Source organism: Somniosus microcephalus, chromosome 1 (assembly GCF_052327205.1).
Source record: "Somniosus microcephalus isolate GS21.2 chromosome 1, FLI_Smic_1.0, whole genome shotgun sequence".
NCBI classification, from domain to species: domain Eukaryota; kingdom Metazoa; phylum Chordata; class Chondrichthyes; order Squaliformes; family Somniosidae; genus Somniosus; species Somniosus microcephalus.
The window spans coordinates 253108139-253122398 of NC_140987.1; the positions used below are offsets into that span (position 1 = coordinate 253108139).

Here is a 14260-nt window from a genome sequence, read left to right on the forward strand (position 1 = left end):
AGGACACAGGGCATCAGCACCTGACCACATTGCTGCCTGGGAGGCCAGGTATGCCCTCACCATGGCCAGATTTACTTCACTTGACGCTGTACACCCTGGCTGCCACATGATGCACCAGGCTGGCACCACCCCACACCAGCACCATAAAGCATCCCTACAATGACCAAGCCATTCCTTTCACACTCATCACCATTGCGGGGTGGGGGTTACCCTTATGTCTCACCATTCACTGCAACTCACTAAGCCACTTCCAAAGGTGCACACAGATCTGTCCAAGAATGCAAAGTGTTGAAAATAAAGATTTCAATGTTTGACAACACATTAACAGAAACTTTACACGGACATTGGTTAAAACATCCAAGTGCCTACCCTTGTGTGTTGTTAGTGGTATGATTGGACTAGGATGAGGATGAGTGTGAGGGGTGACTAGTGAGATGGGGAAATGAAAATGCAGATAGAGAGGGATGAGTGGAGGTGCAAGGTAAGTTGGTGTGAGTGAGGATGTACAGGAGTAGGGTAGGGAAGGCAGAGTGATGGGGATGTGATGAGTGGCACAGCAGGATGAGGCTGAATGTGGCTTTGTAGTAACATTTCGTGATCTACTGAGATCATTGAAAGGCTTGTGCCACTGCAGCCTGGTGCTCCTGACGACATCCCTGCTTGTGCCCTCCCGTGCAATGTGCAACCAGGCTGCGTTGGCCTTCTGGGGAGGTCTCTTCCGCCCGTGGGAAGGGAAGAGGACCTCCCTACGTGCTGTGGAGGGAGTCATGGGAGAGCCTGGGTGCAGTCGTGCACCTTTGTGCAGTGCCTGTCAGTGTTTGCAGCACCTCAATGGTGTAGAACACTGACAGCACAACTGTCAAAATCAATTTGCGCATGGTCCCTTTAAGGAAACCGGTTGAAGTGACGTCATCAGACCCACATCCTTCAATTGGCCGGGAAATGCGCTGGGTGGGGTTAACGAGCCCAATCAGCGGAAAATCATTGGGCTGGAGCCAGCAGCGGGGTCAGGATCTGCCACCGACGACGCCCGCCCCGGACCCGCCGAGGTAGGGGAAATCGAGGCCTTTATTTCTCTTTCTGTACCTGATTTGACTCTAATTCATCCGATTTCCTTCTCCGTCGTTCCTCTGTTTCTTTCTTAACCCTGAAAATCTCATTGGTTGAGGAGATAGACTGTTGGTCCTGTTGTTCACAGAGGTCCCAGATGCCCCGGTGCCCTCGCTATTATCAGCTCGCACTCCCAGCAACTTGCAGAGCGAAATTAATTGAAGCTGAGGGGTAAGGGAAAAAGTAACTAATGGGGCACGCTAGAGATGACCCACTCCGGGAAAATCTGGGCCATCAATACACAGCTAAAAACAAGGAGATACAATTAACCAGAGAATGCATTAAACAAGAGCCAAAAGGTCTGCTCTTTCGCAATCTCGCAGGAAAGCAGCAACTCTCCTCTGTCTGCTTTCTGTGCGATCGGATGTATTACAGCTAATGCTTAACATTAGCGCTAACATAGTGCAATAATGCTGCTGGGCCACTTGTTCAGCTGTTGAACATGCACTTAGCAATCTCAAACCTGCAAATGTTGCCTAATATTCCCGTGGAGAGTGCATGCCTTCATCCATTTAGTCTCGATTGACTGAGGCAAACGTAATGGGGAGGTAGATGCAGCTCGGTGGCTCAGCCTTAGAACATGCCTCTAGTGTAAATAATTCTGCTTTTTACATCTAAAAGGTTGTAGCTTGCAGTATAGCTATTAGTGGGAATGTTTCCTGATGTCATTTGTATGTAGCTTATCACCAGCTACAAGATACTTCTGCATTGACTCATGGAATGGATCAGTAATTTCTCAAAAATGTCAGGATCAAATTGTGCTAACAACAACAACTTGCATTTATAAAGCACCTTTAACAATTTCTTCTCATCTCTCTCCCCCCCCCACCCCCCCCCCCCGCCCTCCGACTGGGTTATTTTGCCAATTACCTTAAATCTGGGCTGACAGCTGTGGCTGAGTTGGTAGCACTCTCCCCCCTGAGTCAGAAGGTTGTGGATTCGTCCCATTCCAGAGACTTGTGCACAAAAATCTAGGCTGACTGAGGGAGCGCTGCACTGTCGGAGGTGTCATCTTTCGGATGAGGCGTTAAACCGAGGCTCCGTCTGCTCTCTCAGGGTGATGTGTAAAGGGTTTTCTCCGATACTGGTCCCCCGTTACACACAGTTCTTGGACGTCAGGATATATAAGAACGAAATACACACAGGGTTTTGGCTCAACCTTTGGTTCATTTATTTATTAGAAGATCGGAGCAGGAGTAGGCCATTCGGCCCCTCGAGCCTGCTCCGCCATTCAATGAGATCATGGCTGATCATCCAAATTCAGATAGAAACATAGAAGATAGGATTGAACACACTCTCACCATTACTTCCCCAGTATAAATCCCTACGATTTATATCAGGCTAACAACCCCAAAATACAAACCCCTACGCAAGGGTCATTTGCATCAACACAATATGACAGAGTTAAACCCATCCGCGATTTGACTGTTACATATAAAGTTACCCAGACTCAATCACAAAACTCTTATTGTGATCTGACTGAAACTCACAAACTTACTCAGACTCAATCATAAAAGCCCCCTCTATGATTTGACTGAAACGTACAATCACCACTCCCGATCGGCTGTCTCTTGGAGTTGATTGTAGGCCCAAATCTCTCTGTTCGCTGTTCTGCCATTGGCTTCCCACACCACTGTCTTCGAAGTGATCTTACTTTAAACCAAAACCAATCTTGAAATACATTTCCTGGCCCCCTCCTGAGCATACGATGGCCGTTTCAAAAATGTGTGAATTGTCCCTGGTATTGTCCACTGATTTGAGATATCTTTCTGACAATGCAACCTTCCCAAAGTGACTGCATGTGCGAAGTTGTTGGTTTCTGTTAGCATTCGTATTCAAATGGTTCAAGGCCCGGCCCATTGTCTAGGCCTGCACTGATACCATGGTCCAAGGTGAACAATGTAACCCCTTAAGGTACATGAATATGCAAATGTTCTTCTTCAGATTTTAGATTGTCTGTGATCCAGTCGTAGCTTCAGCTGCAATGTTTGAATTAACCCTTTAGTGCCGAGCCCTTTTTGCGGGCTCTGCCGTTCGGGGTTTTTGTATTTCATAGTCCAGTTTTTACCATCGGTGGTGGGGGGTGGGGGGGGAAGGAACAGATCCTACAGATGTAAAAGATCCCATGGCACTATTTCACAGAAGAGCAGAGGAGTTCTCCTCGGTGTCCTGGTCAATATTTATCCCTTAATCAAAATCACTAAACAGATTATCTGGTCATTATCACATTGCTGTTTGTGGGCGCTTGCTGTGCGCAAATTGGCTCCTGCAATTTCTACACTTCAAAAGTACTTCATTGGTTGTAAAGGGCTTTGGGACCTCGTGAAAGGTGCTATATAAATGCAAGTCTTTTTTTTCCTTTCCTTCTGGTTACTGACCCTCCTACCAGTGGAAACAGTTTCTCTTATTTACTCTATCAAAACTCTTCATAACTTCATAATATCAAGCAAGGGAGAGTCTTACACAGAGTGTCTGCCCCTAGGCTGCTTCTAATAAGCACCTTCTAAAGCATAAACAGGATCAAAGGTGTTGCCATGGGTACCCGCATGGGTCCTAGCTATGCCTGCCTTTTCGTGGGCTATGTGGAACAATCTTTGTTCCAGTCCTACTCGGGTCCCCTCCCTCACCTCTTTTTCCGATACATTGATGACTGTATCGGTGCCGTTTCCTGCTCTCGCCCCGAACTAGACAATTTCATTCACTTTGCCTCCAATTTCCACCCTTCCCTCACCTTCACATGGTCCATCTCTGACTCTTCCCTTCCCTTCCTCGACTGGTCCTGGCTCACATCAAAGCCAGTGTTCCCGCCTCTCTTGACCAACACCAGTTTGCCTATCATGCAAACAGATCAACGGAGGACGCAATCACAACTGCTCTACACTCTGCACTGAATCACTTAGATGGTAAAGAGACCTACATCAGAATGCTATTCATAGACTACAGCTCAGCATTCAACACTATCGTCCCCAACAAGCTGGCCACCAAACTCCAAACTCTTGGCCTGAACACTTCCCTCTGCAAGTGGACCCTGGACTTCCTAACAAACAGACCCCAGTCTGTCAAATTAGGTAACCACACCTCCCCCCCTCCAACCCTGAACACGGGGGCCCCACAAGGATGTGTGCTGAGCCCCCTCCTCTACTCCCTCTTCACCCACGACTGTGTGGCTGTTCATGGTTCCAACACCATCATCAAGTTTGCGGATGATACCACGGTAGTAGGCCAGATCACCAACAACGATGAGTCAGCCTACAGGGAGGAGGTCCAGCATCTCGTGAAGTGGTGCGCCGATAACAACCTGGCCCTTAACATCAAGAAAACCAAAGAAATCATTGTGGACTTCAGGAAGTCTAAAGGCAGAAGTCACACCCCCATCCACATCAATGGGGCTGTGGTGGAAAGGGTGGACAGCTTTAAGTTCCTCGGAGTCCACATTACGGAAGACCTCTCCTGGTCCCTCAATACCTCCTCTCTGGTGAAGAAGGCCCAGCAGCGCCTATATTTCCTAAGGAGGCTGAAGGGATGTAACCTGTCACCCCTGATCCTCTCTAACTTTTACCGCTGCACAATAGAGAGCATCCTGACGAACTGTATCACAGTATGGTATGGCAGCTGTAGCCACTATGACCGGAAAGCCCTGCAGCGGGTAGTCAAAACTGCCCAACGCATTACCGGCACCCGGCTACCGACCATAGAGCACATATACCAGAAACGCTGTTTACGGAGGTCACGGTCCATCATCAAAGACCCTACCCACCCCAGCCACAGTCTGTTCGCCCTCCTGCCATCTGGGAGATGCTACAGATGCATTCGCACCCGTACAACCAGATTTAGGAACAGCTTCTTTCCCAGGGCTGTCATCCTACTGAAGTCCACAAATAAACTCTAAAGCCTGCACATCTGCCAATGCACTTTATTATGGTTATGTTTATGTTAATGTATTACAAGCCAAATGTATGTTGAATGTTTAAATGTCTTAATCTAAATGTACACTCTCGGGAGCCGCAAGCCTACATTTCGTTGTACTGCACTTGTGCACTAACAATGACAATAAAAGATGATTTGATTTGATTTGATTTGATCTCTGGGGATAGGCTATCGACCAATATTCACTACAAGCCCACTGACTCCCACAGCTACCTGGAGTACACTTCCTCCCACCCCGCCTCCTGTAAGGACTCTATTCCATTCTCCCAGTTTCTCCGTCTCTGCTGCATCTGCTCCGACGATGCCAACACCAGTGCTTCAGACATGTCTTCCTTTTTCCACAACCGAGGATTCCCCTCTACCGTGGTTGACACTGCCCTCGACCGTGTCAGTTCTATCTCCCGCACTTCTGCCCTCACCCCTGCCCCTCCCTCCCGGAACCATGATAGGGTTCCCCTTGTCCTCACCTTTCACCCCACCAGCCTCCACATTCAACGGATCATCCTCCGGCATTTCCGCTACCTCCAAAGTGATCCCACCACCAAACGTATCTTCCCCTCCCCTTCCAGCATTCCGTAGGGACTGCTCCCTCCGAGACACCCTAGTCCACTCCTCTATCACCCCAAACAGCCCTTCCCCTTCGCCTGGCACCTTCCCGTGCAAGCGGAGGAGATGTAACACCTGCCCCTATACCTCCCCCCTTCCCACTGTCCAGGGCCCCAAACACCCCTTCCAGGTGAAACAGCGATTTACTTGTACTTCTTGCAATCTAGTATACTGTATTCGCTGCTCACGATGCGGTCTCCTCTACATTGGGGAGACCAAACGCAGATTGGGTGACCGCTTTGCGGAACACCTCCGTTCAGTCCGTAAGGGTGACCCCGAGCTTCCGGTCGCCTGTCATTTTAATTCACCGCTCCATTCCCACTCGGACCTCACCGTCCTTGGCCTCTTGTATTGTTCCACGGAAGCTCAACGTAAACTCGAGGAACAGCATCTCATCTTCCGATTAGGCACTGTGCAGCCTTCTGGACTCAATATCGAGTTCAACAATTTCAGATCATAACCTTGGCCCCCATTAATTTTTTACCTGTAATTTTTCCACTCCTTTCCCCCCCTCCCCCCCTTTCCTTTTGTTTCACTCTCCCACCTGGCAGCTATCTCTTGCCCTGCCAGTACACCTCACACCTAATCTCAGCCTATTACCATCTCGTCTGGCTTCGAACACCTTTTATTGTCTCTTCTACTTCTTTTGTCTCTTTCACTTCTTTTGTCCGATCGCAGCCCTGCCTTCGATCTAGTTTCTTTTCTTTCCAGTTTTGAAGAAGGGTTCGACCCGAAACGTCAACTCAAATTTCTCTCCACGGATGTTGCCTGACCTGCTGAGTTTTTCCAGCATTTTCTGTTGTTATTTCGGATTTCCAACATCTGCAGTATTTTGCTATCGTAATAATAACACGCATTTACATAGCACTGTTAATGTGGTCAAACGTCCCAAAACGCTTCACAGGAGTGTTATCAGACACTGAGCCACATAAGGAGATATTAGGACAAAAACTTGGGCAATGAGCTAGGTTTTAAGGAGTGTCTTAAAGGAAGAGAGAGAGGCAGAGAGGTTTAGGGAGTGAATTCCAGAGCTTAGGGCCTAGGCAGCTGAAGACATGGCCATCAATGGTGGAGTGATTAAAATTGGGGATGTGCAAGAGACCAGAATTGGAGGAATGCAGAGCTCTTGGAGAGTTGTAGGGACAGAGAAGGTTACAGTGATAGGGAGGGGGGACGAGGTCATGCAGGGATTTGAATACAAGGATGAGAATATTAAACTTACGCGCACAAACATGGTTTCCACTGCACTTCCTGATTATGGCGGTGGAGCAGAAGAAACTCTGAGCATTTTTACAAGTTACGTAAGATGTGAGCTGCTGATATTTAAGTTAGCGCAGAAGCTTTTTTCTAATTTATTCTCGATATGCGAGTGACATTGGCAAGTCCACTTTTAGTGCCCATCACTATTTGCCTTGAGGAGTTGGCAGTGGGCTGCTTTCCTGAGCAGCTGCAGCCCTTGTGGTGAGGCGGGTAATTCTCAATGTATTTTGTTTTATTGTTCTTGCCCTATTCAGCTCTCGTCGAATATTTTGTTTCTTTGCAGAGAGCAGATGTTGAACGAACATTTGGGTTCAATTAGTTTCAGATGACTCATCTAAAATTAAAATTTTGGAACAAAAAATGAAAAGAAGTTTGAGTTATTTAAAGGATAAAAACTTTCTATTTATCCCTTTTAATGTGGTGATTCATGATTAAATGTTTCAAACTTTGTGGCTTTGAATGATGGATGGCGGCAACTCTGTTGTACAACCATCCATGTGTGTTGTAGTTATGTTGCTTCTTTGGTACTAGTCATCCCGCTACTGGGATTGCTGGGCTTATAAACTTTAATTGAGCTCTATGTATCAGCTGTGGCTCAGTGGATAGCACTCTCATGGTTCAAGTCCCACTCCAGAGACTTGAGCCCATAATCCAGACTGACACTCCCAATGCAGCACCGAAGGAGTGCTGGACTGTTGGAGGTGCTGTCTTTCAGAGCAGACATTAAACCGAGGCCCTGTCTGCCCTCTCAGGTGGCCGTAAAAGATCCCATGGCACTATTTTGAAGAAGAGCTGGGGAGTTCTCCCCGGTGTCCCGGCCAATATTTATCCCTCAACCAACATCATTAGAAACAGTTTAACTCATCATTTTCACATTGCTGTTTGTGGGAGCTTGCTCTGCGCAAATTGCTTGCCGCGTTTCCTACATTACAACAGTGACTAAACTTCAAAAAGTACTTTAGCAAAATACTGCAGATGCTGGAAATCTGAAATCTCAGCCGTCTTTTGTCTCCACTTGTCCTATTACCACCTCGTCTGGTTTTGAATACCTCTTAATGTCTCTTTACTTCTTTTGTTCTATCACAGCCCTGCCTTCGATCTATTTTATTTCCTTTCCAGTTTTGAAAAAGGCTTTCGACCCGAAACGTCAACTCTAATTTCTCTCCACGGATGTTGCCTGGCCTGCTGAGTTTTTCCAGCATTTTCTGTTGTTATTTCAAAAAGTACTTAATTGACTGTAAAGCGATTTGGGATGTCCTGAGATGGTGAAAGGCGCTATATAAATGTTCTTTCTTTCTCTCTTGTATTCTGATTTTCTTTCTTGGGCTGCTGTGCTGGATCTTTCAGCAGAGTACCGTTAAACTGATTATTTAGATCTCTGCGCTGAAAGTAAAATTGATCCATTTTGTTAAGCAAACACCATAAACTCAGATTTATCGATCATTCTTTCCCCTCATGTAGCACAATGAAACCTCCAGTCATGAAAGTCTTGTCCTTGACGTGTCTTTTGAATATTATCTTACAGATCTAAATGTAAAAACTTTTATATATGGATAACTTCATGGGAGCAAGAGGACAGGGAATTGCAGTCCAATTTGCTTTTTGGGAATTCTTTTCTTTTTTAGAAATTTAATAGAACACTGCATTGAAACATAACACATTAATTCTTTCAGAGACAGTGCGGATATTAACAATCCATCAATCCACTTTCAAATGGTCCAAAAGTATCTCCTGACAGAAAAGGATTAGTTCAGTGGCGTTGACGATCAATACTCGATGTCACAAGGTTTTCCGAATTCATAACAGGAATAGAGTAGGCTTTGTCCAAACCTTGAGTCTCAGACAAGATAAATCACCAACAAACCAAAGCATCATTGTGTTGTGATCATCATCTCCGCTAAGACTGGGCTATAATCCTTCAACAGCAGCCCCCAAACCCACGACCTCTACCACCTAGAAGGACATTTTGCGAACTCATGAGTCTATATTTGGCATATCAGACCAATACACACTTTTTATTAAAAATAAAATTAACTATTTAAAAAAAACTGGTAACTTCTCTGTTTGAGTACAGATGATCTATTTTCAGACAGCAGGGTAGTTTTACTTTGTCACTCAGTTTTCTTTTTTATTCATTCATGGGATGTGGGTGTCACTGGCAGGGCCAGCATTTATTGCCCATCCCTAATTGCCCTTGAGAAGGTGGTGGTGAGCCGCCTTCTTGAACCGCTGCAGTCCATGTGGTGAAGGTATTCCCACAGTGCTGTTAGGGAGGGAGTTCCAGGATTTTGACCCAGCAACGATGAAGGAACAGCGATATATTTCCAAGTCAGGATGGTGTGTGACTTGGAGGGGAACTTGGAGGTGGTGGTCCCATGCGCCTGCTGCCCTTGTCCTATGCAATTTCATCTTGATTTAAAAAGCTGCAATCGGTTGTAACTTTTTTTCCCCCAACGATGTGTTATTTTCTGCAAGGTGCCAGGATCAATGCTCCTTTGGCATGTATGGAGAAAACTGTGCTGAGAGATGCAGCTGTTTCAATGGAGGCGTATGTTACCACATCAGCGGCGCGTGCCTATGCGAACCAGGCTTCACGGGGGATTCTTGCGAGGTTCGGATGTGTCCTGACAGAGTCTACGGAATAAAGTGTGACAAGCGCTGCCCCTGCCATCCACAAACTACACTGAGGTAAGCCTGTTAAGCAGCAAGTGGGAAAACAAACCGTCCAACAGTGTGAAAATGCCACTTGCAAATGTTAAAAGTACGAACTTTCACTACCTCTCATTGTTTTTCTGTCTGTCTCTCTCTCACTGTCTCTATCTGTCTGTCTCTCTTTGTCTCCCTCGCTGTTTCTCTGTCTGTCTCTATCTCTCTCTCCTGCTGTCTCTCACTATTTCTGTCTGTCTCTCACTCTGTTTCTGTGGCACGAATTTAATTCTGGAGGCGAGATGGGGGCGGGTCAGCTGGTTTCCGGGTTCCGGTCCCGCCCCCAGCTGCCTCCGCTCTGCAGACGTGATTTCCCCTTGATTGGTCTTGTTATACCCGCCCTGCGGGCTTACCGGGCAATTAACAGTAACAGGAAGCGGGTCTCATGACGTCATTTCCTTAACAGGACCTTGCACAATTTTGTTTTGATGGTTGATCTGTCAGTGTTTGACAACATTGAGGTGCTGCAAACACTGACAGTCACTGCAGAAAGGTGAACACTTGCACCCAAGCTCTCCAATGACTGCCTCCATATGCACACAGGGAGGTTCTCTTCCCTTCCAAGGGTGGAAGAGACCTCCCCAGGACACCAATTTACCTTGCAACTCTACCCATCCCTCTCTATCTACTTTATCACTTCCCCATCTCACTTGCCACCCCTCACACTCACCCTCATCCTACTGCAAGCATACCAACTAACAACACACAAGGGTAGGTACTTGAGAGGTTTAGCCAAAGTCCATGTGGAGTTTCTGGTAATGTGTTGTCATACAGTGTAATACCTTTTTCCAAAAGTGCCCCTTAATAGACAGACCTGAGCGCGCACTGAGAAGCGTCTCACTGAGTTCCTGTGATTGTTCAGTCATAATTACCACCTCCCCCGCCCCCCATGCCCCCTGCTATAGTGATGTGTGTGCATGGAATGGCTTGGACATTAAAGGGATGCTTCATGGTGCTGGTGTGGGATGGTGTCAACCTAGCGCTTCATGTGGCAGCCAGCATCAAGTGAAGAAAATCTGGCCATGGTGATGCTTCCCGGCCACCAATTTTGTCAGGGGCTGGTGCCCTGTGTCCAGTGCAGCATCAGGTGGGTGAGGAGGAGGTTGGCCCTCCTGGTGTTGGTGCTGCTGTTATGGCTGGTTGTGGCGCTGCTGCGGCTGCATTTCCTCCGAATCTGACGACCAGGATGAGGGGATGTAAATGATTCCCATCCTGTTGCTATAGATTTCAGTTGAGGCAAGAAGTTTGCAAGCACACAGTCGAAGTGGCCTGAAATTATTCCAATCAGGCAACACTGCAGATGGGTGTCAGCTTGAACAGTCACAAGGTCAATAGATTTGAAAAATCTTATCCCAAACCTCCAGCAACAAAGCTGTTGCATTTGAATGTCAGCCATGTTTCAGGGGCGCTTTTAAAGTGCTGCACCAATTACTACAAATCATGTCCTCCAGCAACTCGTCTCCTTGCAGCTGGCCTGTTTCTGACAAGACGGGAAACAGGAGCCAGAAGCACGAAAATGGGAAACCACTTTAAAAATAGGATTAGCAAGGCAGTTAACAGGCTCTTAACTGCCTTAACTACCTCTCCCACCGGTTCCCATCGGGTCAGTTTGGGAGCAGCTAAACAGACACTCACGAAGATTGGGTGGGGGCGAGATGGAGGCGGGTTGGCAGTCTGAAGCTATTTTTTCTGATTTTCGCTGCCCACCTGCCTCCTCGGGGCTATTAAAATCGTGCCCTGAATGTCTCTCTTTATCTGTCTCTCTCTCTTTGTCTGTCTGTCTGTCTGTGTGGGAAGGAGAGAGAGAGAGAGGGAAGGAGAGAGAGATGGAGAGAGAGACAGAGAGAGTTTGAATCGCGGCGGCCGAAGGAAGGAAGGAAGAAGGCGAGCTCTCCCTCCCTCTCCCACCCCTTCACTCTTTCCCTCCCTCACCCTCTCTCTCTCCCTCCCCCTCTCTCTCCCTGCCCCCCCCTCTCTCTCTCCCCTGCCCCTCTCTCCCTGCCCCTCTCCCCTCTCTCTCTCATAGAGTCATAGAGTAATACAGCACGGATAGAGGCCCTTCGGCCCATCGTGTCCGCGCCGGCCATCAAGCCCTGCCTAATCTAATCCCATATTCCAGCATTTGGCCCGTAGCCTTGTATGCTATGGCATTTCAAGTGCACATCCAAATGCTTCTTAAATGTTGTGAGGGTTTCTGCCTCCACAACCCTTTCAGGCAGTGAGTTCCAGACTCCAACCACCCTCTGGGTGAAAAAGTTCTTTCTCAAATCCCCTCTAAACCTCCCGCCCTTTACCTTGAATCTATGCCCCCTAGTTATTGACCCCTCTACTAAGGGAAAAAGCTCCTCAGCATCCATCCTATCTATGCCCCTCATAATTTTGTACACCTCAATCATGTCCCCCCTCAGCCTCCTCTGCTCCAAGGAAAACAAACCCAATCTGCCCAGTCTCTCTTCATAGCCGAAGCGCTCCAGCCCTGGTAACATCCTGGTGAACTTCCTCTGCACCCTCTCTAACGCGATCACATCCTTCCTGTAGTTTGGCGACCAGAACTGCACACAGTATTCCAGCTGTGGCCTAACCAGTGTTTTATACAGCTCCATCATAACCTCCTTGCTCTTATATTCAATGCCTCGGCTAATGAAGGCAAGTATCCCATATGCCTTTTTTACCACCTTATCCACCTGTTCCGCCGCCTTCAGGGATCTGTGTACTTGCACACCCAGATCCCTCTGACCCTCCATCTTGCCTAGGGTCTTACCATTCATTGTGTATTCCCTTGCCTTGTTAGTCCCCCCAAAGTGCATCACCTCGCACTTTTCCGGGTTAAATTCCATTTGCCACTGTTCCGCCCATCTGACCAACCCATCGATATCGTCCTGCAGACTGAGGCTACCCTCCTCGCTATTTACCACCCTACCAATTTTTGTATCATCCGCGAACTTACTGATCATACCCTTTACATTCATATCCAAGTCATTAATGTAGACCACAAACAGCAAGGGACCCAGCACCGATCCCTGTGGTACCCCACTGGCCACAGGCTTCCAGTCACAAAAACAACCTTCGACCATCACCCTCTGCCTTCTGCCACTAAGCCAGTTTTGTATCCAATGTGCCAAGGCACCCTGGATTCCATGGGCTCTTACCTTCTTGACCAGTCTCCTGTGCGGGACTTTATCGAAGGCCTTACTGAAATCCATGTATACCACATCCACTGCGTTACCCTCATCCACACACCTAGTCACCCCCTCAAAAAATTCAATCAAATTAGTCAGACATGATCTTCCCTTGACAAAGCCATGTTGACTATCCCTGATTAATCCTTGCGTCTCCAAGTGGAGACTAATTTTGTCCCTCAGGATTTTTTCCAATAATTTTCCTACCACTGATGTTAGGCTCACTGGCCTGTAGTTCCCCGGTTTTTCCCTACTACCCTTCTTGAATAATGGTACTACATTAGCGGTTCTCCAGTCCGCTGGCACATCCCCTGTGGCCAGAGAGGTCCTGAATATATGTGTTTGAGCCCCCGCAATCCCCTCCTTTGCCTCACACAGCAGCCTGGGATACATTTCATCCGGGCCTGGGGATTTATCCATTTTTAGGCCAGCTAAAACCGCCAATACCTCCTCCCTCTCGATGTTAATATGTTCGAGCATATCACAGTCCCCCCGCCCTATTTCTATGTCTACATCGTCCTTCTCCATAGTGAAAACAGATGCAAAAAATTCATTTAGAACCCCTCCTACATCTTCCGGCTCCACACACACATTGCCACTTTTGTCCCTAATGGGCCCTATTTTTTCCCTAGTTATCCTCTTACCCTTAATATACTTATAAAACATCTTAGGATTTTCCTTTATTTTGCTCGCCAGTGTTATTTCATGGCCCCTCCTTGATCTCCTAATTTCTTTTTTAAGTATCCCCCTGCACTTTTTGTACTCCTCTAGAGCTTCCTCCGTCTTTAGCCTTTTGTATCTACCAAAAGCCCTCCTTTTTTTCCTAATCCATTCTCGTATATCCCCTGACATCCAAGGTTCCCTGTGGTTTTTGGAACCACCCTTGACCTTTACGGGAACATGTTGCCATTGTATGATCTCAATCTCCCTTCTGAAAGCCTCCCATTGCTCCGATGCGGATTTTCCTACAAGTAGCTGATCCCAGTCCATTTTGGCCAGATCCTGCCTTATCCTATTAAAATCGGCCTTCCCCCAATTTAGAACCTTTATTTCCGGCCCATCCCTGTCCTTTTCCATGACCACCTTAAATCTTACCATATTATGGTCACTATCACCAAAGTGCTCACCGACTAGCACTTCTTCCACTTGGCCGGCCACATTCCCTAGAATTAGGTCCAGTACCGCCCCCTCTCTTGTAGGACTTTCTACATGCTGGCTCAAAAAGCTCTCCTGGATGCACTTTAAGAATTCTACACCCTCTGAGCCTTTCACACTCTGACTATCCCAGTTAATATTGGGGAAGTTGAAATCCCCCATTATTATTTCCCTATTATTTGCACATTTCTCTGAGATTTGCCGACATATCTGTTCCTCTATCTCCCCCTGACTGTTTGGAGGCCTATAGTACACTCCCAGCAAAGTGCTTGCCCCCTTTTTGTTTTTAAGCTCCACCCATATGGCCTCATTAGAGG

General features: G+C 47.3%; 1 protein-coding gene across 3 annotated transcripts in view; it reads left to right on the plus strand.

Annotated features, from left to right (window-relative positions):
• megf10 (multiple EGF-like-domains 10) overlaps positions 1-14260 on the plus strand; it is a 267435-nt gene that overhangs the window by 167513 nt on the left and 85662 nt on the right. For all 3 annotated transcript variants that reach the window (XR_015078906.1, XM_085992076.1, XM_085992069.1), the window contains exon 9: positions 9379-9591. Coding sequence is in view for 2 of the 3 variants with exons in the window: in XM_085992076.1 (XP_085848202.1) it covers positions 9379-9591 (213 nt within the window). In the remaining variant the exon portion in view is untranslated. The remainder of the gene's footprint in view (positions 1-9378; positions 9592-14260) is intronic.